The sequence below is a fragment of the Notothenia rossii genome, assembly GCF_949606895.1.
Source record: "Notothenia rossii genome assembly, chromosome: 5".
Classification (NCBI taxonomy): Eukaryota; Metazoa; Chordata; class Actinopteri; order Perciformes; family Nototheniidae; genus Notothenia; species Notothenia rossii.
This window is the reverse complement of record NC_136903.1, coordinates 6,960,998-6,984,414: the sequence shown is the minus strand read 5'-3', so window position 1 is coordinate 6,984,414 and position 23,417 is coordinate 6,960,998. Positions and strand designations below refer to the sequence as shown.

General features: G+C 40.4%; 1 protein-coding gene across 4 annotated transcripts in view; it reads right to left on the bottom strand.

Annotated features, from left to right (window-relative positions):
• Positions 1 to 23,417, bottom strand: part of kif21a (kinesin family member 21A) — a 75,835-nt gene that overhangs the window by 11,015 nt on the left and 41,403 nt on the right. Inside the window, exons 12-29 of one of the 4 annotated variants that reach the window (XM_079681658.1) lie at positions 23,235 to 23,306; positions 21,285 to 21,372; positions 21,086 to 21,200; positions 19,523 to 19,711; positions 18,188 to 18,387; positions 17,483 to 17,590; positions 17,295 to 17,363; positions 15,452 to 15,594; positions 13,417 to 13,558; positions 12,016 to 12,210; positions 11,696 to 11,797; positions 11,080 to 11,245; positions 10,520 to 10,540; positions 9,034 to 9,091; positions 8,385 to 8,439; positions 8,101 to 8,303; positions 7,165 to 7,287; positions 636 to 772 (exon numbers count right to left, since the gene is read on the bottom strand). In XM_079681658.1, coding sequence (XP_079537784.1) covers positions 636 to 772; positions 7,165 to 7,287; positions 8,101 to 8,303; positions 8,385 to 8,439; positions 9,034 to 9,091; positions 10,520 to 10,540; positions 11,080 to 11,245; positions 11,696 to 11,797; positions 12,016 to 12,210; positions 13,417 to 13,558; positions 15,452 to 15,594; positions 17,295 to 17,363; positions 17,483 to 17,590; positions 18,188 to 18,387; positions 19,523 to 19,711; positions 21,086 to 21,200; positions 21,285 to 21,372; positions 23,235 to 23,306 — 2,186 coding nt within the window. The remainder of the gene's footprint in view (positions 1 to 635; positions 773 to 7,164; positions 7,288 to 8,100; positions 8,304 to 8,384; positions 8,440 to 9,033; positions 9,092 to 10,519; positions 10,541 to 11,079; positions 11,246 to 11,695; positions 11,798 to 12,015; positions 12,211 to 13,416; positions 13,559 to 15,451; positions 15,595 to 17,294; positions 17,364 to 17,482; positions 17,591 to 18,187; positions 18,388 to 19,522; positions 19,712 to 21,085; positions 21,201 to 21,284; positions 21,373 to 23,234; positions 23,307 to 23,417) is intronic. The other 3 variants (XM_079681659.1, XM_079681661.1, XM_079681660.1) reach the window with 3 other exon arrangements.

Here is a 23,417-nt window from a genome sequence, read left to right as displayed (position 1 = left end):
TTTACCACATTTTGTAAAAAAGTTACAATTTCATAGATACCCATTAAGTATCTGTAAATGTGATTAATTGACTACGCTGTTCTTGTACAAATGGTTGACTAGATCAATTGATTAAAAAACATTATATTTTATAAACTTGTGTTTAAGCAAAACAAATCTGAATTTGCTAAATAACTTAAAGAGAAAACACAACAACATTTCCCCCTTCAATTGAACATATGATTTACTTGATTAGTAAAGTACAACCGTTTGTTCTAAATGTGATAAATTATATTCTACCTCTTGGTAAAAGACATAAAACGCTCTGCGGGAATAAAAAAGAACTTCAATCTTTTTAAATGGCCAATATATTTGCCCCCATTTATCATCATGAAAAGCCCCCTTAACAATGTGAGTTTTACTGTATGTACAAGATCATTGATATGCCCTCTCCTCATTTATCCACACGCTGTGCATATGGCAATCTTAATTAATCCCCGTCAGGTTTTATTTGCCGTCACATAAAATCATAACAGTGTGTCAAGGAGCGATAAATTAGCCGTAACAAGCAGGCATGAGAAGAATACTGATGATAGGGAGCTGAATGATTAAGAGGTGGGAGGAGGATGGGAGCAGAGAGGATTGTGGGTATTGACCTTTGGATCCGGTGAAGAGAAGGTCGTCGGTGCAGTCGACACAGAGGACGGCTTTACTGTGTCCCTCCGCCACGTGGACGCACTGCAACGTCGCCGAGCGGCTGCTTTTAGTGGCTGGCACCGGGTTAATGACGCCCCTAAAAACACACACACACATATATCACAATGAGAAGGTGCAGCCATGTCTAATAATGTGAGTGCACTCGGGTATAAATCACACCGTGCAGCATGCAGCTCTCTGATAAGCTGCAAATCAGAAATAGAAAAGAGATGATAGTACAAAGAAAGATGAGTGAAGCGCAAAGAGTCATCATCAGTGGAGGAAGAAGCACTCAGATGTCATACTTAAGCAAAAGTAGCAAATACTAAATCTTACTGAAAGAGACCCTTTTACGCCCTTTAGGGGTTTCCTTTCCTGTAGTGTGTTATATTCAGGGTTCATACACTCTTTCACCAATGACTTCTCCAGGACCTTGACCTCATTTTCCATGACCAAAAAAAGTACTCTTTCTCAGCGGTGCCACTGAAAATGTTTATTTGAACATGGAACAGGAAAATAAGGTCTGCATATGAAACATGTTGTGCCTATCTAAAACAAATCAAATAGGCTTAGTAGCTCCTACACGCTAAAGCATCTACACTGAACAAAATATAAACGCAACACTTTTGTTTTTGCTCCCATTTTTCATGAGATGAACTCAAAGATCTAAAACATTTTCTATAAACACAAAATAACCATTTCTCTCAAATATTGTTCACAAATCTGAAAAAATCTGTGACAGTGAGCACTTCTCCTTTGCCGAGATAATCCATCCCACCTCACAGGTGTGGCATATCAAGATGCTGATTAGACAGCATGATTATTGCACAGGTGTGCCTTAGGCTGGCCACAATAAAAGGCCAGTCTGAAACGTGCAGTTTTGCTTTATTGGGGGGGGTCTGGGGGGGTCCGAAAACCAGTCAGTATCTGGTGTGAGGGTTAGGATTAGGGTTAGGGTTAGGGTAATGTTGTGAATCGAGTGGCCTGTGTTCATCGTCCATAACATACGCCTGCCCATACCATAACCCCACCACCACTGTGGGCCACTCGATTCACAACATTACCCTAACCCTAACCCTAACCCTTACACCAGATACTGACTGGTTTTTGGACCCCCCCAGACCCCCTTAATAAAGCAAAACTGCACGTTTCAGAGTGGCCTTTTATTGTGGCCAGCCTAAGGCACACCTGTGCAATAATCATGCTGTCTAATCAGCATCTTGATATGCCACACCTGTGAGGTGGGATGGATTATCTCGGCAAAGTAGACGTGCTCACTATCACAGATTTTTTCAGATTTGTGAACAATATTTGAGAGAAATGGTTATTTTGTGTATATAGAATCTTTTTTAGATCTTTGAGTTCATCTCATGAAAAATGGGAGCAAAAACAAAAGTGTTGCGTTTATATTCTTGTTCAGTCTAAAATCTCTCACCAGCAACATACCTCGTCAGTTAAATGCCATTTTACGTTTCATTACGATACAGTATTTATTATCATTATAGTATTACTATATCGGCGATTAGATACAATATAAATTATATTTGATGCAACTTTAGTTACATTTCCATGACTTTTCCAAAACTTTGGGAAAAATATTGTTTTCCAAAGCTTTTCCAGGGCCTGGAATTAGCATTTTGAATTTCCATGACTTTTCCAGGTTTTTAAATGCCCGTAAGAACCCTGTATATAGGTGTTAGTGCAAAGGCTACTACTTCAATACCTTCCACCACTACCCATTATAAGATACCAAAAGAGACACACATGATGAGTGGAAACCAGCGGGGTGGGATCAACAGGGACCTAAAGTTCGATACTATCAATGAAACTCAGATCGATCACTAATTGGCTGCATTTGTTGACAAATTGGCGTCTGATAGTATAACTGTACAATCTCTCCTCTCCATCAGTCTGAGTGTTGATGAGTGGAGCATCAGGACGATGAGCTGAGAGATGAAGACGTTGATATTCAGGAGTTTTCAAATAAATGAGCTAAAAAAGGCCTGCTGTGTGTTTTCACTGAAGGCTAATGAAAAGAGACGATCGGAGGCTCAGGCTCTATAGCAGTAATAAGCTTCAGAAAATGGCGCTGTTTGGGTTTATTGTAAATACCTATTGATCCCAGAGAGTCAGATGTTCTTTGTTTTGAACCGTGCTAAATGTTCATGTCGAGTTAATCAAGTGTTCTGTGAAAAGACACCAAAAAAGAGTTGGAACAAACACAGAGAGAATCCGGTCTGATGAAATGTCTCCCGTCCAACAGTGGTGCTCAAAGGATGGAAATGTGTGGAGGTCATGAAGAGAAAAAGGGAAGAATCCACACCATGTGCTTATGTAGTTCCCTTTCCACCAAAGCAGACCTTTTGCTCACTTGTTTGGCATATTAAAAAAAGACAAAATGTTATACTTGGGTGGATCTGAGAGGAGAAGGGAAGCACAACGCTGGATGTGGTTGCACGAGTTCTGGAGGCATCCATGTGTCCTGCAGGGGAACATAGTATCCAATATTCCTTAGATTTGATCAACTATTGGCTTAAACACTTCCAATTATAATCAAGTTACTTCATTTTTTTCTTAATTATTTTGTAGTGGGTACAACTGCACTTCAAGAAGAGGTCATTCTAGTTATTAGAAAATCCTTAAAAACAGAATACTAATGTAACTTTCGTGATATAGCATGACTTAGCTTTCAATATCCTCTAGCTTAGATGCATCCATTGCTTTCACGTTGTTACAGTACAGTCTGGAAATCATTGAAAGGTGAAACTGAGGTAAAAATATGTTCCCTCAAGTTCGGACATTTTCCTCAGTCAAAACATTGTGTTACTGTCACATGGGGTGCTCAAAATAAGTTCCTATTTGCGATCTGGGGCACTATTTTTACCCTGTGCTGTTTTATTTATATACTTGTTCATCCGATTTAACAAAGTTCAGACCGGTAAAGTGCCCTAAGAAATTCAAAAAATGTCATAAAAAGAGTCTAACAGAGTCTATGGCACATAAATAGGTTTGAACTAGTATTGCATATTTTCAATCTGAAAAAACTATTTTACTACAAAGGGTTAAGAATGCAAAACAACTTAACTACTAAATACGTAGTTAAGACCTTAATGTGACTTCTTTCCATGCATTTTAGAAAACTAAAAGGTGACAATTCTGCAGAAACAGATATTTAAATGTACAATTATACAAACAAGCCAAAGTGCTCTCTGGTTGGGTAAATATTGACCCCTTCTGGCATCGGACTTAAATACTTGAATGCACCAATAAAGTAGACAATCTCTGCTTAAAATTGCATTACAAAGCAATAACTGAGGAAATAACAAGAAAACAAGATGTTTACTTTGACTGATTAACTGTCAACAGGAGGTGTGTTTAAACTAATCAGTAAATTCAATGCAACTTGTATGCTTGCCCCATGGGAAAGCACACTAATTCAAATAAATACCAATCTGGCAAGACAACACAGACAATCTCTCTCTCCTCCCCTCCCCCCACCTTCCCTCTGCTTACCTGGAGGCATTTCCAACAAAAACCCAAACAACAAATCCAGTAAAAGCCAATCTTAATAGACTGGATGATGGCTACATGGAAGGTGGAAAACAACTCATCAATCCTATGGTATGCTTTTCAAAGTGATCAATAGTAATTCAATGGGTTACACACATTGAATGGGAAACACCAATACTAAGGAGTATCACTACTGTAGTAACATGTCCAATGGTTTAACACACAATGTGTCCTTAAAATACCATAATAACATATTAAAGGCTTGCAAAGAACATTGTATCTGACCCCAATAATGTCCTGAATTCCTATAGTGTGTTTTATAGGTTTGTGGTCTGTAAAGGCTAACATCCCTGTTTCTCTCCCACACTCTCGTGACATCATTACTACTTCTATTGGCTAGCGCTCCAACACATTGTACGTGATAGGCTAAGGGGGGGGACATCTCTAAGCGGTTGACCAATCACAACAGAGTCGGCCAGCTAACCAATCAGAGCAGACAGGGCTCTAGTTTCAGACAGAGGGTGTTTCTCAATCTCGAGCACGGTTGCTTGGTAGCACATGTCTTCCGAGCCACTTGCTTCAGAAGCGAGGAAAGAATACTTCCTGGCATTCGGAAAACGAAGAGCGGAACAGGCGAGCAAGTGTGCAGGTGTGCTTCATATGAGAGGCCCCGCCTTACATTTTCCGCCACAGATTTGGGGAAATTGGTCCTCGCGCAAAGCATTGTGGGGATTTTAAGACCGCGGAGTCTACACATGTGAAGCCTCGAAATTTCTCGCTACGAAGTACGCTGGGCTCGGTAGAATTCCAAGTATGCTGGACATTGAAACAATCCTTCGGCGGGACTTGATGACGTAGTATGCTTGAAATAGTGGCTCTGGAGCATCCTTCCTCGACATTGAGAAACACCCAGTGAGTTGATTCTCGCTAAGTAGCCAAAAAGGTTAAGCCAACTAGCTTGCCAAATAGTGAGCCTGTGTTTGTTACGATTATTGTGTTACGTCACGTTTTGTATGTCTTGTTTTGGGTGTTTTGCTGTTCTCCCTGTCATGTTTTTCTCTAGGTTTCTTGTCTGGTCCCTCTCCCTGTGTTTTTCCTCCCTGTCGTTAGTTTCCCTGGTGTGTCTAGTTGTCTGATTGTGTTCACCTGTTGCCCTTGTGTTTCTCCTCCCCTGCCCGGCTGTTTCTCGTCTCGTGATTACCCCTCCCTGTATTTAGTCTTGTCTCTTCCTGTGTTCAGTGTTGTTTCGTCTTTTGTTTGTGACTGAGTTCACCGGGGAGTGTTCTGTTTTGTCCAAGTTATTATTTTATCCTTGAAATAAAGGCAATATCAGTGTAATCTGCTTTTTGGGTCCTGCTTGCTTCACCCACCGTAACAGTGTTGATGTAGGCACCTATGTTAGAACTGGTTTATAAATGGAGGGTGAAAAGAGGTGCTGCAGCACATGAGAGTATGAGAGAAATAAAAGAGCTTTTTGAACATTAAAACATGTAGACGAAATACAAATACAGTATGAACCTGAAAATAAGCGTATCTTTAATCTAACCCTGCAACATTACACTCCAAAATCCACATGTACGTCACGTCTACATGAAGAGATATCTAAGGAAGCAATTTGGCAAAGTGACAGAGTTTGAAATGGTCCCGCTCATCCTCAGCTATAATCTGTTTCTATGGCAGGCTCTCGTCCTCTTTACTTATCTCTGCTTTATCCTGCAGCAGGTGTGCAAGCGCCCCATATTCCCTGTCATACGACTAAACGTGGTTACTGGTAGGAGCGTTAAGGCAGGGAGAGGAAGTGGTGGGCTGCTCTTCGGGGTCCTGATGACGGGGCTGTGGAGGAAGACAGCGGGGGTGCCAATTAAGCTGCAGCATAATTAAAGTGTGTGCTGAGCTGTTTACACACTGCTGGCAGCAGAGTGGGAGGACTGCATGGAGACAGAAGGGAGACGCATATGCTGCTTTCACGTCATACGAGAGAAAACTGCCAGAACACACGTTCATCTGAAGCTATAAAGAGGTCATTACCGGGGTTTCCTGTTCAATGTGCTTTATTATTTCAAGACAGTATCGTTCTGTCAACTCGTGTCTAGTCTAACGTTTCTGCTTCACCAGAGATGTGCACAACATGTCTTTGTAGTGATGTTCACAACTTGAGACAACTCGAATATTGGATTTAATCTTAGATCTGTAAAATGAAGTTTCCCCAAAAAGAAATCATGGAAAAGCACCAAATTCTCAAATGAATTAAGTATTAAAAATACTCAGAAGCCCTATTCCTTTGTGCAATTTACAACATTTGATTTAAATTGCCTTACATTTTTTATTTGAAACCTAATATAGGGGATTCACCTATAATAGTAAAATAGGTAGATACTTGTGTTTGCTGCCCTCGCTCTTTTGCATATCATGTATTTAGTTTTTGCTATGTTTGTAAAATGTAAACTTCTTAAATGTTTGATGTGAGGGACTGCGGATGGAAATGAGCTCAAAGCTAAATCTGGCACTGTTACGCTTGACACATTTGAATGTTTGAAGTGTTCATTACTGTGCATTGTCCCTGCCAAAGAAACGGAAATAAGTAAAAATAGTCAACAGTATTGGGGTATTCGCGGAAAATAATGATAATATTTGATCAATGCTATCAAAAAAGACCATTTGGCACATGCTCCCATTTCTACTGATAAGACACAGAAAGGAAAATAACTGTTATTTTCATCAATAAATAGAAATGCGTCATCAGCAGCAGCGGAGGGCGTTATTCGCAAGTTGAACACTGAATTTGAGTCACAAATAGTGGATAGAAAGGCAGGAAGGAAGACTTTAAATTCAGCAGAGAACTTGGCAGGTCAGAGGTCATCACACAAGGCATGTTTCATTTGTTTGAGACCACATGCTTCCTCAAAAGCAGGAAAAACCCAGAGAGTATTAGTAGAGTTGAAGTGAGGTTATTTAGCTTTTTCCTTCTCCGGCTCTTACTGTTTAATCTCCTTGACCTTTGCCCTTTCGGCCGCAGCGTGAGCCTTGTCATATGTCTTCCTGCGAGAGAGGGGCGACGGCTCCGGCGCTCGCCTCTCCACTGACGAAGATCTGGAGCCGTTACTGCTCGTTTCATAAAGTTACCCACAGACAACACAAAGACAGTACAACAAAGAATAATGATAAAACAACAGGATGATATGAAACAAAGTCAACGTAATGATGAAGGGATGCGGAACACACAGAAACACACGTTACCTGAAGTCCCAAAACTCTGGTGGTTCTTCGCCAAGCTCTTAATTGTACGCTGTGATATTTTAATTTATTTGCTGATAGATCCCTGTTAGCCAAGGCTTCTTTTTTTCAAACAAGTCAATGTGCACTTAGTGTGAAGCAAGTAAAAGCAGTCCGGTTAGTTGTTTTGCTTTGAATTTGAAAAGGCCGATTTAGCAGGGGACAGTAATAAATTATGTAAATAAAAGTTGAAGGCCTGGCCATCTGATGTAAGGATGCTCATGAATAATGTGAAACGAAAAATTAGCTAAAGCAGAGCAGCAACATCAAACATGCATGAAGGAGGGAGGGAGGGAGGGAGGGAGGAAGGAAGGAAGGGAGGGAGGGAGGAAGGAAGGAAGGAAGGAAGGGGGGAGGAAGGAAGGAAGGAAGGGAGGAAGGAAGGGAGGTAGGGAGGAAGGAAGGAAGGAAGGCAGGGAGGGAGGAAGGGAGGAGGGAGGAAGGAAGGAAGGAAGGAAGGGAGGGAGGAAGGAAGGAAGGAGGGGGGGAGGAAGGGAGGGAGGGAGGAAGGAAGGAAGGGAGGAAGGAAGGAAGGAAGGAAGCGAGGAAGGAAGGAAGGGAGGGAGGAAGGAAGGAAGGAAGGAAGCCAGGGAGGAAGTGATGATTATTGTGTTAGAGACAGAGTGCCGGGCCTGGACTTACATGCTGCCCATTTTAGAGGAAAAGCCTGGGGAGAGAGCGCTGTAGTCCCTGACTGATGAGCCGGACGTCTCCATGTCCCCCCCCCCATCTGGAGTTTCTGCTAACGGCAGCATCGGGGCGGAGAAGTCTGAGGGGGGGGCGTCGGGAGCGGAGTCACTGTTAGCGTACAGCAGCTCCATCTGGGTGGTGGTCCTCCTGCGAGCCTGAGGAGCCCAGAGGAGAGGACATGAAGACAGGAAGTAGGGAGAGCTGATGCGTGCAGAAGATCAGGATCAAAGTGTTACCTTGCCGCGTGTTTTAGTCTCTCCACAGAGTTTCATGAGGTCGGATGACATGGTGCTGAAAGGAAGAGGGTTTTCATGAGGATGAATAAACATATGGCGTTTTGTAAAACACACAAAGCACATTGTTTTATATAATATCCGATTAAATAACCCATATTGGGATTTGTTTTCATTAAAGCAGGGCAATACACAAGTTTGATATGAAATATAATATCAAAAAAGGGACAAAAATATTACATTTACAGATGAATGGTACCGTAGAAGATATACACCCACTGATTGAAGATTACAGTACACTAATATACTCTAACATAGAAATGAACATCTAATCACTTAAAATAAGCAAAACATAAAATACGATTTTTAAAAATAATGTTACGTGACATCAAATAAGATTTATAAAATTAAGGAAAAAAAAATTAAACATAAATATTTAAAAAAATGATGTAACATCACAATAAAAAAGGTAAAACATTACGATTTACACAATAAAATAACATGAAAACGACATAACATGAGATTAACATAAACACAAAACAAGACATAATTGCATACACAGTATATACTGTATGCATATAGCACATCAACATAAAATAATGGTGCTAAGTATTATATAAAAATATTGTATGACATCAATAAATGAACTCACTTCCCGTCAGCAGACGGGCTCTGTGCCGACTCGTCGCTGCTGCTATCGTCCCCGTTGTCTGTCAAAAACAGGTTCATAAATCATATTAAAGTTGAGAGGAAACGCTCTTTGCTGATGAAATTACTTTCTAAAACTGCTCTTAGCTAAAAACACTTTGCCCACATTATTATTGCTAACTTTCAGGGAGAGGCTCTGTTTTCTTTAAAGATAGCTGCTTTTAATGGGTGTAGAAAAGGTGATCAAGGGAAGCAGATGAGGGCGATGTCAGCGGGGCGCCATGCTGTTTAATCGAGACTCGGTCCTCACTGAGCTCAATGGGGTCAGATGGGTGGAAGAGGTCAGAGGTCAGCAAGGTGTGGGAGGTTATACAGAGACAGGTAGATACGAGACAACAGGGTGGAGGAGTGAGAGAGTCGTTAGTCCGACGCTCCTGATGGGGTCAGCTGACCTACAGGGTGTGACGGAGCACATCCATGTTGAAGGCTTCCTGTGGGGGGGGGGTCCTGGGTTAGCAGGGGGCTAAAGCATGGAGGCTCTGGAGGAGGAAGAGGAGGAAGAGGAGGAAGCCCAATTCCAAAACAGCCCTTACACCCTCCCCCTTAAAAACGTTCTTGTAGCGGGTCCCCTACAATGAGTGCTGTTCCAAACCAATCGACAATCAATCACTCCTTTGTATGGACGGACACGTTTCCTTTCCATTTCGTCCAACTGATACTGTGTAAAGGTAAACATCACAGATAAGGCTTATCAGCAGACTGCTGGTGTTTACCCAGAGACAATAGTGAATTATGTCCGTAGACACACGAACAAAACAAAAAATGCTACTTAAGGTTTTTTCTTGTTCATTAACGTTATTTCTATTATTCTTCGTGAAAGAGGGGATGATTCACAGCATTATGGAAATGTTAAAAGTTGAATGAACTGTATTTCTATCGCACTTTATCCAGTCTTTACGACCCCTCAAAGCGATTCACATTATCCAAGGCATCATTCACACAGAGCAATGTGCCGCCTGCTCAAAGAAGCTTACACACACTCACACGCCGTTCATACCATATGATCAACGCCATCGGGAGCAACTCGGGGTTAGCTATCTTGCACAAGGATACATCGACATCTTGACTGCAGGGGATGGGATTGAACCCACACAGAACCGCCGATTAAAGGACGACAGTTCCCGTTTTGCTGTTGGTGTATTATTTGCACTCAACACCATAAAGAAGCAGCCTCATTTAGCTGAGAGTCTTGACTACAGATGGAGCTCACTAAGTGGGATGAAGAGGGAGTGTGTAGGGGTCAGTTTGGAATTGGGCCGCAGTGTATCCAGAGGGGAAGGGGAAGGTGGAGGTCAGCGGACAGATGGAGGGAAGCGTTGGTTGCATTGCACCTCATGCACCTGTTCCATGTTACGTTCAGTTAGTTTTGTGCAAAGGGAAAAGGAACCATGCATTCATAAACACAGAGGAATCTAATGTGGGTCACTTACCAGCCGGGATGTTACCTAGCTCTGTGAAAACATAAGGAAACAAAACAAAAAGAAAAAAGGAAAACGTGGGGGAACAGAAACAAAGGCGATGCACAAATCAAAAACACTGTCCCCCATAATTCTATAAAATCAAAACAAAATAAAGTGCAGCTACTGTAAACAAAGCATCCAACTGAACAGAAGCTGGGAAACATCTTCTTTTTTTCCTAAGAGTTTCAATAAAATGTACCCAAATGATAACACTTTTTTTTTTATAGCAATGTGATTTTTTTAGAGGGATTATGTGCCAGTTGTATAATACATAGGCCAGCTTCTATTCAGCAGAAGGCAACAGGCAGTGCATGTCAAAAGACCCATCATGCATCTGACCAGTAACCCAGTCCACTTCCTGGAAGCCCAAAATCTTTCACGTTTAGTGGCAGATTTACATGGAAAAGGAAAACATAACATTTGACACATCTGATACTTCCAGGAGGTGGGCGGGGTTAAACCAGAGTCTGGTCCGTGTTTTGGGTCCACGTTTTCACTCCAATCTGAACCCTGACACATGCAGCGGTTACCTTGCAGGGCATTCCCCAGCAGGGCGTCCAGCTCCGGGTTGAACTCGGCCTTCTCCTTCAGCATGTGGAAGAGCAGCTGGTTCTGGGTGGCGCTGGTGATCTCCGTCTGCTTCAGCCGGCCCTCCATCACCTTCACCTGGGACTCCCTCTGAGACGCCTGCAGGCCCTGAGGAGGTCAGGCACAAACACATGGTGTCCCGTTTGCTGTTTATATAACAGTTAACACTTTCATCTCTGCGATTTTGAATAAATGGAAATGGACAAGTGCATGTTCACGCTAAGGCAGACAAATTAAGCCTAGTTAACGTTGGCAGCTGTTATACAGTGCATGGGAAACAGTGTGGGGCTTTGGTGCCTCCTCGAGTGTGAGGTTTTGTCATGTTTACATTAAAATGACAACATGATGATGATAATGTGGCAGATTTAGCCAAAATGTCAAATATTTTCCTACAGAGGTAACGTTAGAATGTAAAATTGCCAGGTTTGGGCGAAAAAATAAATAATCAGGAAATGTTTCTTTGTATTCAAGTTTGTTTTGAAGCAGCCGTAAGGACACATGATGATATATACGGATGTTATTATTCCTCATTGAACTCTTATTAATACTTGCTGGTACCTTGCTGATTGCCATCGTCATGAAGTGATCCAACAGAAACCGAGTTTCATTCAGAGTACAGGAGCCAATCACTGCGGAGATATCCACTGTGTCGCCCTCCTCCTGAAAACAGTCACTCAATTAGGAAACAGCATTAATTAAAATAAAAAAAATAAAAAAGACTTTAGTTTGTTTAAAATAAGAACATTATTCATAACGTAAAAGTTTAGCCCGTTATAAACTCTACTCAAACCAAGCTGTTCAAGGGTTTAAAGGTAGTATGAAGGAAATGGCATTAATATCAAGTGAACACACTTTTAGGCGTTGGGGGCCTTTCTCACCTTGGCTTCCTCCATCTGCATGATGTTGGCCTGGCAGTCTGCGATGCTGTCGTTGATGTAGTCGATGTTGGCCGTCAGTGCGTCCACCTCCTCGTTGATGGGCAGCACCGCCTTCTCCACCTCCGGACCCTCCCTCGACAGACGCTCCCTCTTCCGGATCACCTTCTCCTTACGCTTGGTTAGCTCCTCTCGTTGCTATGAACACACGAAAAACAAAACGGATTTCAGTCGAAGGACTCATTTTTAGATCAGAATTAGAATCAAGTTTATTGCCAGGTAAGTTTACACGTACAAGGAGTTTGCTTTGGTACCTGGTGGTACATAAACAATCTAAAAAAAGTGTAAAAAATAAGGATAGTGAAAAATAAGACATGGTTAATATTGCAGATTCAAGAATCAAAGGCTTTGTGAGAAAATGCAATTACGGCGTAGTTGTTGGAAAATAAAATCTTAAGTCCCAGGCTTCTCCTTAAAGGTATGTCAATATATAAATCACAACAACATAAAATAGTGCAATAAAAGCATGTAAATAAATAGTAGCAAGAAGCAGTGGTCTTTCTGTTTATCAAAAAAAAAGATGATATGCCAGGTTCTGTGAAACAAGATGATGTAGCATGAGTTAAAGACTTCAAGATTTGACATATTTAAAAATGACATAAAACAACCGCTGGAAAATCTGCCGAAAAGACAAGTCTCTCACAGACATCTTCCAAACACTTCTTAAACCTCTTTAATTCCAGATTATGTTTTTACAGGGTATATGCAGGAATCCTGAAGTCAATACATTTTAAGACCTCATCACCACTTGGAGTTTTAACCGGTTGCATTGGCGACACACTTCACCTCACATTGACTATATACAGTATTGATTGTCCTTCCTCCTTATCTTCCAACCATTTGGACGCAGACATGCATTTCCCCATAACGATGTTGTTTAACAACCGGCGTAAACGGACCTTCGCGCGCTATCAAGCAGTGAGCGTGAGATGTGCTGTTCAGGTGACGTCAAACCCAATGCCATAAATAAACTACACAGAATCACACTACACACCTACGCTATGATTACATTCAGGCAGACTGTAGAATACAACCTCTTTGGACCATTTAAATACTTATTGAAAACAAGCTACACAAAGTAATACCTTGGGAAATTCCCTTTGATACTTTTTAATAGTCTTAATTTTCGCTAAATTGATTTATCAACTTTTAATACTTTTTAAGACCCCGCGGACACCCGGTTTTATGTTTTGAAGATGGAGGGGATTTTTGGTTTGCCTACCTTCATAGATGACACAATTCAACTCATCATCCTACTTTAATACTGTAATAAAAAGCTATATCTAGAGAGATCAATAATATATGATAGATCCAGACATTTGAAAATATAACTGGTAGCGTTACCTTGAGGAGGCGGTTCATGTCGGCCTCCATGTTGGAGATGGTCATCCTCTGCATGATGACGTCAGTGATCCTCCGCTCCAGAGACTGCCACTTGTTGCGAGCGATCCTGGTGGATAAGATCCCTGAGCGCCGGTAGGAAGTCCTGCACACACAGCAGCATGGATTGAACACGTTTAAGCAAATCAATCATGTAAATTATCTGATTCAAACGTTTCAGTTGCAGCGTCCTGATGATGAATTATATCTTAAACTTAAAATCCAACATATTAATGGCAAGAAAATCATCTTTAAAGTAAGTTTTCCTCGCCTAAGACACAGCAATTCATGTTGTACCCTCTTTAGGGGGACATGACAATGAGGCCTGTATTAAACAGCATGAGTTCAGTTCCTTTGAGTCCTATTGCCAGGGCCGGCCGGGAGCACTGGCGTTATAAATGGTCGCCTAGGGCGCCAGATCTGGCGAGGCGCTGCGCTGGTAGAAAAACATTTTTGACCGTTGGGGCTCATCCTAATTTTCGGCCTTGATCTAACAATATTCATAATTAAGTCAATGTAACACCCTTTTCACCCCGGTTACACGTTTCATTTGCCCTGTACGATGGGCGCTGTAAGTGATGAAAATGGGGGATGTTGGCTTATCTGGCACCCGCAGCTCACAGCCAAAGTGCGAGTGAGCGAGGGAGGGAGAGAGAGGGAGAGAGAGAGAGGGTGCACCGGTACCGGCGCAGTTGTTATTAGCATCTGGTGCTAGCTGCTCTAACGGATATAAGAAGAAGATGTTTCTACAATAATGTGGAGGGAGAGTCCTCTCCAGTCAGACTGAGAGGCTGATAACTACAGCTCAGAGAGGTAAAGGACTCTGAGTGTTTAGTCTAAGTTATCTCAGTGGGTCTCAACCGTTTTGACCACAATTTATATAAACACATATTTCCAAGGCACACCTTTATAATTATTGGGATAAACAGGTTTGAAATCATTTCAATGTATACTATAGGACACTAAACCAGACATATCGTTTTAAACTGGAGATACAAAAAAATATGCACAAATAAATAAATATTAAGGTAAAATAAGATATGAATGAACAACAAAAATAAAATAAGTTACATTTATTTGTTATTGGCTATGGTAGGTTGTTGGTTATGTTCATATACTTATTTGATTAATAAAACGTAAACCAAACTTTTTCATATGGGTGTTTAGAGTTGTACCCCCTAGATCAGGTCTCTAGTAATTCTGCTTAAAGTGCACCAGATTAAAGCATTTTACTTTAAAATGTTCAAAAATCTTCCCGGGGGGGCGTACCCCCGGACCCCCCTAGAGGATGTGACGTCCACCCTCCATTCTATTGTGTATTCCTTGGACACTATCTTTATCTTCTATTGTAAGATTCTCTGGCTGGGGCGCCAGCTCAAATCTCGCCTAGGGCTGCAAATTGTCTAGAGCCGGCCCTGCCTATTGCACTAATACTAACTAAGTAAAATACTTATAGAAGAGCACAATGGGCTTTCAAGTTATATAACATAAGTGAGATTAAAAGAGCACATTTATTATCTTTTCAAAAATGACATAATTACAGTAAAGACTAAATTGCAGATATATTCTTTCTGTGCTTCAATAAGGGTCTTTTGTCATTATTTGTACGTATATGAAAAGACTTGATTATATCATATTTAAAACTCAATAATTAAAATGCTTGTTGTATTATAACCATTCATTGGAGATGTTGGAAAACGAAAACCATTATACCAAAGCAAATTCCCTGATTTGGTATTCAAACTGATTCTGATTCTAATGGAAATGATAATATGGTTTTTGCATTGCGATAACTTAAATTATGTTAAAACAAATCTAAAAACTAAAAAGGATTCAAGGGAATGTTACATTTTTGAGGATTTCATATCCCAGTGATGGCGCAGGTGTTGAGTGTCTTGCTTGCATGCTACAGGGAGAAAACCTGGCCTTTTTTGGCTCCACAAAAACAAACTATATTTAGTCCCCCCCCCCCTTTTTCCGGTTTCGCTCTCAGACTCACCGCGTGCCGTTGGGAGCAGCGTTGCCGGAGGAGTACAGGCGTCCAGATGGAGGTCTGTAGCTGGAGTCCTGCACCGGGTCAGACAGGAACTTCCTCACCACCTTCCCTGAGGTGGGCCGGGCCTGCCTCCTCAGAGCCGTCACCTGACACACACACACACACACACACACACACACACACACACACACACACACACACACACACACACACACACACACACACACACACACACACACACACACACACACACACACACACACACACACACACACACACACACACACACACACACACACACGTATAACAGCGTCCGTAGAACAGGGTTTCTCAAATAGATAGGGATTTTAGAAGTTAGTAAAGTTTAAAGGAAATAAATGTCATTTAATATTAAATATTCTTATTTTGTCAATACAATTTGGAGCTAGCCGAAACATTGAAGTGCAGAAAATGCAATTCAATTCAGTATTTTCTTTTCCCTGTTTGTCTGGGAAGCTAATTTTGATATTTAATGACATTAAATGACATAACATTACATGAGATTACATGTACGTATATGTATTAAACTGGTGATTTAATCCAAAGAAAACTTACAATAATTGCAATAAACCATCAGCAGGTAAATTAGCTTTAACTTGCCAAACATTTTACTACAACCTTATTTTAATTTTAAAAATCTTTGGAGGTTTAGTAAGTGATACATAAGCCTATGTTTGTCACTGTATTGTCTTTGTGCAACTTATCAAAAAGATGCAGCTCAATGCATTAGTATGATTACAATGCTGTCTTAGTGTGATGGCAAGATTAACACTTTTTGACATGAATTTTGTGATATATTTAAAAAAGGTATTTATTTTTAGTAACAAGAAAGTAAAGTTTATTTATAAAGCGTACAATGATCAATGAACCCACATGTTAAGAAGTTATAAAAGCACCAGAGCATAATTTAAGACACAATAAAACAAGACTTACAAATGAAATTTAAAACAAAAAAAAATAAAAACATAGTATTAAATGGAATAAGATCAAGCACACCGGTTACCCAAACGCCTGACCAAACAGGAATGTCTTTAAAATAGTAACAAGGCTTGATTGATGGTGCAGCTGTATTGCCCTTCTTTATTAAGGCTTTTTTTATTTGTCACGTAAAATATTTTGCACTTGTCATGAGATCTTTGTCTTAAAAAATACTTAAAATGTGGTACATTATCAAAAAAGGTTTGAGGAACACCGATGTATCCCTAAGCTTAAAACAGTACTGATTATGCACAACATTTTCCATAATGCTTAATAACATTCAAAAGCAGTTCTAAACCATAGTCATGAAATACCCAACCAGGCATCCTAACTGGTTGTGTAGAAAGCCCTGTAGAACAACCATCGAATCACAGCTGATCCATAAACAGAGTTAGAACGTGGAATGGACTTCACCCAGACCTTTCAAGTACTACTAGTCATCAACAATTCAAAACTAAAGTAAAAATAATTATATTTGCAGATTACTCCAGCTAACAAGTATTGGATATTCCCAGTATTGCTTATATATGCATTTACTTTTTTCTTGCCCTAACTTTTATTTTATTTTTTTATTCCAGTTTTCATTAGTTTTCTTTATTTCTTTGTACTCCATTTCTATACGTTTTTGATGAAATAAATGTCATTATTATTATTATATTGATGCTAATGATGATGCACGGGAGGGCTAATCCCCATAAGCTATGCTTCAGCCCTCCCGCTTCTACTAATTTTGTTCATTTGTGTGTATGAATTATATGTTTTTGTATGATTTTAGTAGAATACATTTAAAAAATCTATATATATATATATATATATAAAGGTTGCTCACCTCCTCAGTCTTCCTCCTCAGGATCAGCTCCTGCTGCCTCTTCTGAGCCTCCAGTAGCTTCAGCTGGTGCTGTAACACAATCAGTGTTCAACAGGTTAGATGAGGAGATCACAACGTGTGGCTCAGATTGATAAGATGCAATTAAAGCAGACTGATAACGATGTGCAAAGGGAACCCCTGACGCTAACCTCCTGCTTGCGCTGGTCTTTCTTTAGCGTGGCGATTTCTCGGTTTCTGCGAGACTCGTTCATCCTGTTCTTCTCCTGCTGCTCCTTCATCTGCTTCATGAGACGCACCTGCAACAAATAGGAGAAATATTCATATTTATATATTCATATAATATCTTGAAAGTGCCTCCATAATCAGATTAAAGTTCTCATAAGATTTGTAAAATCATTTGGAGCCTTTCTTAAATCCTACCTCTTGACTGTGTCCTTGTTGTTTGACTACAAGTGTGGCCTACTTTCATTAGTTTAGGTCATTCAAAAGGTAGTTTAGGTCGTTGTTTGAGACCGTGAAGTGGAGATTTAAAGGAAAGATAGTTGAGTCACATGGCAGAAAATAAACTTCAGTGAAACATGTTCACATTTCAGATGCATCCCTAACAATAAACAATATGGCAGCCTTTATTGAATTCCTATTAGAAGACAGTACTTTCAAGCTTCAACTAAACGAAGGCAACATACTATCAAAACAATCAGAGACCTCAGATCTCCACCAGAGTATTATCACCGTAGGCAAGGCGAGTTTATTTATATAGCCCCTTTCAACACAGGCAATTCAAAGTGCTTTACAAAAATGAAAGACATTAAGAACATGGCATTTAAAAACAGTCATTAAAAAGCGAATCGAATAAGCTTTAAACCACACACTACTGTCTGATAGAAGCCCACCTTGGTCTTCTTCATCTCGGCCACGTCCATCTGCAGCTTCTTCATCTGCTTCTCGTACTGCGACTGGTTCTTCAGCAGCCGGGCGTGCTCCTTCTGCGCCGACTGCAGCTTCTGCAGCTCCTTGTTCATAACGCTCAGCTTCTTCTCGTACTCCGTCTTGATCTTGCGAGACTTCTCGTCTGTGCCCGATTCCACTGTGTCTGAAAAGGAGCAACACAAAGGTCGTAAAGAACTGGCCGTCCTTCAAGTGACTATGCAGCAAAGCTATACAAAATATACATTCACAATCATGTTGGGAAGAGATGCTGACATTGTTGATACAAACATGTGTCCTGTAATCATTTGAAACAGAAACCTAGACCTCCAGAAAATCCATTCTTTGTGATTTATTTTTACGAGCTGAAACTCCTCCACGCTCTGATCCATTAGTGCTGCTATATATAACTGTCATGTCTGTCTGCAGGCGGAGAGATCTCACTTTAAAGGATCCTCTGAACAACATAAAGTCTCCTTCAGTAGTACAGAAGACAATCTGCTATCAAACATGAGGGTATGATAAAAAAGATCTTTCAAATCAAAGCAGGACAAGCTAGAATGTAAATATCCTGTCATGCATTAGGATGTATTCCTAATATCTGTCTATTACTGAAATAAACTCATCAAAAGGCACAGACAGTGTAAGCCAGACACATATTTTGTTGGGTGTTTTTATCCAAACTGCCTGATCATTAATGGGTTAAAGTATTTTTAGAGTATAAATCGACACTTTTCTTCCCTCTGTGCAAATAATTAGTAAAAGTCTGCTCTGATTGGTTAGCTGGCTGGCTCTATTGTGATTGGTCAACCGCTTAGAGATGTCCCGCCCCTTAGCTTATCACGTACAATGTGTTGGAGCGCTAGCCAACAGAAGCACAAGTGTTACATAGTGATGTCATCATGTTACAGAAGTAAACAAAGGAGTCCAATGGAGAAAAACAGCAGAAGAGACTTGTGACAGGAAGCTAAACTGTTTGAGTATGAATGTACGTCTCGTTTGTGTTTTTGAATTTTTTGATGGCACCTTAACAAAAAAAGGAACAGCTCTACTCGTCTCATTGTACCTGTATAATGACAATAAAGGATTCTATTTTATTCAGGGTTTCTATTCTATAAATGAACATTTCTCTCCCTGTGATACAGGAGCCCTCCTGGTCTTACTCATGTACATACAGAAACCCATATTACACCCTACAGGAAAGGGCAAACCCCCTGGAAGCATGATAGTGGTCTTTAAGTCAAAGTTAAAATGCTCTTCCTCTGAGTCAGCCCCCCCCCCTTCCCCCCTCCTGGTCTTACTCATGTTCTGCAGCACCTTGTCCCTCTCCAGCTGCGTGTCTCTGATCTTGCACTGCAGCATCATGAGCTTCTGCTCGTACTGCTGCTTCAGAGTGTGAAGCCGCCGCTGGCTGTTCTCCAGCTCGTCGATCAGCTTCTGCTTGATGGCGATCTCACAGGTGATGTTGGCCAGGTCCGCCTGGAAGTTATCTGAGGTACACATCAAATCAGTTTAATTATATATACACAATGTACAACAATATCTGTTTTTTGTTTTTTTATTACTGCCGATTCTATTCCATTCTATTTCTATGTAAATACTGTTATATTTGACTATATGTTTTATTATTTTTAATATTTTTCTAGTTCTCTATTTGTGTTTTTAATTTTTGTTTTACTTTTATATATGCACCACGACATCAAGTCAAATTCCTCGTACAGCGTGGGAGGCGGGGCCTCGTTCATTCCTATGAGAGTATTGGCGCATGAAGACAAAATGGCCCAACTTTAGAGAGAGCGAAACGTCACGAAAGTGTTCATATAATCCGTTCTTATTGTGCATCCATGGGTAAAGGTAAAACGTATGTAGCACTGAACACGTCACATGAACGTGCCGGGCGGCGCGGTCCCGTGGGTTAGATGCGTGTTCATAATGCCGAGGAAAATAACTCTCAGAATGACGTTATTAGCACATTTTACAACTTGAGGACCGAATGTTTTTAATAAGGGCTATACAAGTGTTCATACTGGGTAGTTTATTTAGTTTAAAAAAAATTATCCAAAGATTTACAGACGTCTCTTTCCCGATGTTAGTCAATGGGAAAAAGTGTTTCCGGGCTCAGCGACTGATACGTTATTGTAGTACCGCCGTTTGGCCACAAATAATCCTCAGAGTCCGGCGCACTTCCTGGGTGCCTGGTGTTAAACCTACCTGGTGATAAACCTGTTTCTGATTCTGATCTAGTTTTCTGTGTTAGAAGATTCTATTAAATTAAGCTCCCCTTCGGAATGATTTGTTCTCATAACAATAATAGGTATGCTATAAATTGATGGTTGTGTTTCTGCAAAATGCTAAACAGTATTTATTTGTTTGAAAATGTAAAAAATGTTATCGTTTAACACAGTGGATACAAATAGTATTTACAAACGTACACATAATCAATATATAAAATAAAAATAACAATTATTGTTTTGTTTTTGGAAGTTTCAAGATGTTTTTTACATTACATGATGATTTGGAATTACTTTACCTTACTTAAAATAATATTTTGTCCCTTAATATTTTCATTGACAACAACCCACAGCTGTAGCTGTGGCGCATATGAAAATAACTTGAATCTTGAATTATAGTACATGTTACAGTATAAATGTTACAAAAAGACGAGAACTAAAATAAACGCAACATCCAAAGGACTCGCTCCTAATCTGGCCTTTAGCAGTGTTCTAATTAAAACAACTGATCAGCTCTAAATGCATCTGAGAAAGTCACTAAAACATTCTGTATGTGCTGCTGGTTGAAGATGTGAGTAAACAGCGCCCCCTGGTGGAGAATCAGAACCTTTTAAAGTGAGAGACTGATCGTACCTTTTTCATCCGATTCAGAGTCAGAATCATCGGAGCTCTCCTCCACCTCCATCTCCTCTTCGTCCTCCTCCTCTTCCTCTTCTCCTTCCTCGTGGTCGCTGCCTTCCTGGCCCTCCTGCACAATAACATTTCATATCTGAAGGCTCTCACTTTTAATGTACTGCAATGTAAAGATGAAACAAGAGGAAGTTAAACATACAATTTCTGCTTCCTCGTGGCCTCGCTCCGTCATCTCCTTCTCGGTTCCTTTCTCCTGCTCGTTGTCAGGGACTTCCTCCTTGTTGGCGCTGAAAGAGTCAGATAGAAATGAAAATCAGAAACTTTATTGATCGACTGATCAGAACACAAAAAGGTGTTGTGACACATTTTCCAAATAATTTCTTGTCGTTTTTTTAGTCGGCACGGCAGATGTTTAGCAAACAACTCATAGCAACACTGTCTTTCCAGCAAACCACCATTTTGTAGCAATAAAGCTACTACATATTCACGACTCCATTTGCCGTGATATATTTGAGGAGGAAATGCCTTGTAAACGATAAAAAGAGATGAGACTTGTTGAGCTTGTTTGTGGAAAAGACAGTGTATATGTCTTAACAAAGGAAGGAGGCAGCATACGCTAAAAAGCATGAAGGGGAAAATCAAAAAAGTGATTAAACCCCTTGAGTCAGATCTGTTGGATAAAACATGTATCCAAACCGAGAGGATTAGTGATGTGTAAGTGATGTTTCACACAAACTTCTGGATAAGGTGACCAAAACAGAAAAAGGAAATTGACACAGGAGAACAGAGATAGGTATGTATAATGTCATGTTAAATCGTTTTTATACATTTAAATCTAATAACAGTCTGTAGTGAAAAGAAATCCTGTGAGCTCAATCTGTCAAATTCCAAATTAAAATCTGAAAAAAACGATCAAATAAAGAAATATTTGGAGCACCTTGACAGCCAAGACCTCTGCCATAAGGTACAATGATTGCTTGTCTAACTACATATCATTTATATCTGTATCTAATGCATTATTTATTATTTTAATAATTATATTTCAGGGACTTTTGCAGAAAAAACCCTACTTTTCGTTCTTCTTCATGATTGAGATTTGATTAGTTTATTTAAAAAGTCACATTAATAAACATTTCTGTAAATGTGCTAGAGTTACATCTGTTGTCCCTATTGGCAAGACTAGGATATTTATCAGGTATTATGTATATCAAATAGGGCTGTACCCGAATATCAGAATATTCGTTCGTTTGAGTACTATTCGGGTTTCAATTTCGTTACTCGGATATTCGTTTTGTTTGTTTTTTCTCCGTTTTTTTTTTCAAATTGAATTAATTGAAATCTCCAATATCAGAGTAAGAGCTTGTGTCTCTTCGGGGGGTGCTAACACTTAACCATAAACGTTATCGTTTACTTTCTCCGTCTTTATGTAGATATTACTTTTCTCCGCTAATCTCCGTCACGTTGTTTCCATAGCAACAACAACTTCCTGTCAACTGCGCTAACTCTCCTTCAAAATAAAAGCATGTCCATAAATAGGAAGCCAAGCCAAATTACACTTAAGACATATAGCCTACAACTGCAACGAACGTAACAAATGCGATATCCTTTTCAATTGTATACATTAACAAATAACTATAAAACAACAACACTGCAGAATAACAAAATGAATGCCGTGAATACACCGAAATACACGTGTTGAAGCAGTTCGCTGCTGATTACTACCTTTATATATACAGTCTATGATTACTACGCACCCCCCCCCCCCCCCCCCCCGCCGCGCGGGCCGAATATTCGCTGCTGATTACTACCGAATATCCGGAGCCCGAAAAATGGTATTCGGGACAGCCCTAATATCAAATGATCATTATTACATCATAGAGTCAATTCAAGTCAAGGTAGTTCAAATATATAAACATGAAGCATGAAGGGTCAATGAATAAGCTGCAGAACTCACAAATCTAAAGAGAAGTAAAGGTTTTTAACGTGGTATCAAAAGTGCTGAATGGAGGGGAAGTGCTTCTATGGTAGCGGGTTTCACTCCAGGTGGGGGAATACCTGCGCAAAAAAAAAAAGTTAAATAAAGCGCTGAATTAGGGGGAGGGAAGCGGAGGATGGGAATGGCAGCAGGAGGGTGGGAGCTCGGACAAACCTGGCGTCATCCCCCTCTTCCACCACCTCCTCCCTTTCCTCCCTGTCTCTGTCCTCCAGCAGCTGTTGCAGCCTTCAGGGAGGGGGGGAGAGATGAACAAAGGAAGGAAGAGCGGAGGGGAGACTGATCAAAATCCAACTTATATCTCCTTCAGATGCTCCAAAGCGCATTGTTTCTATAGGT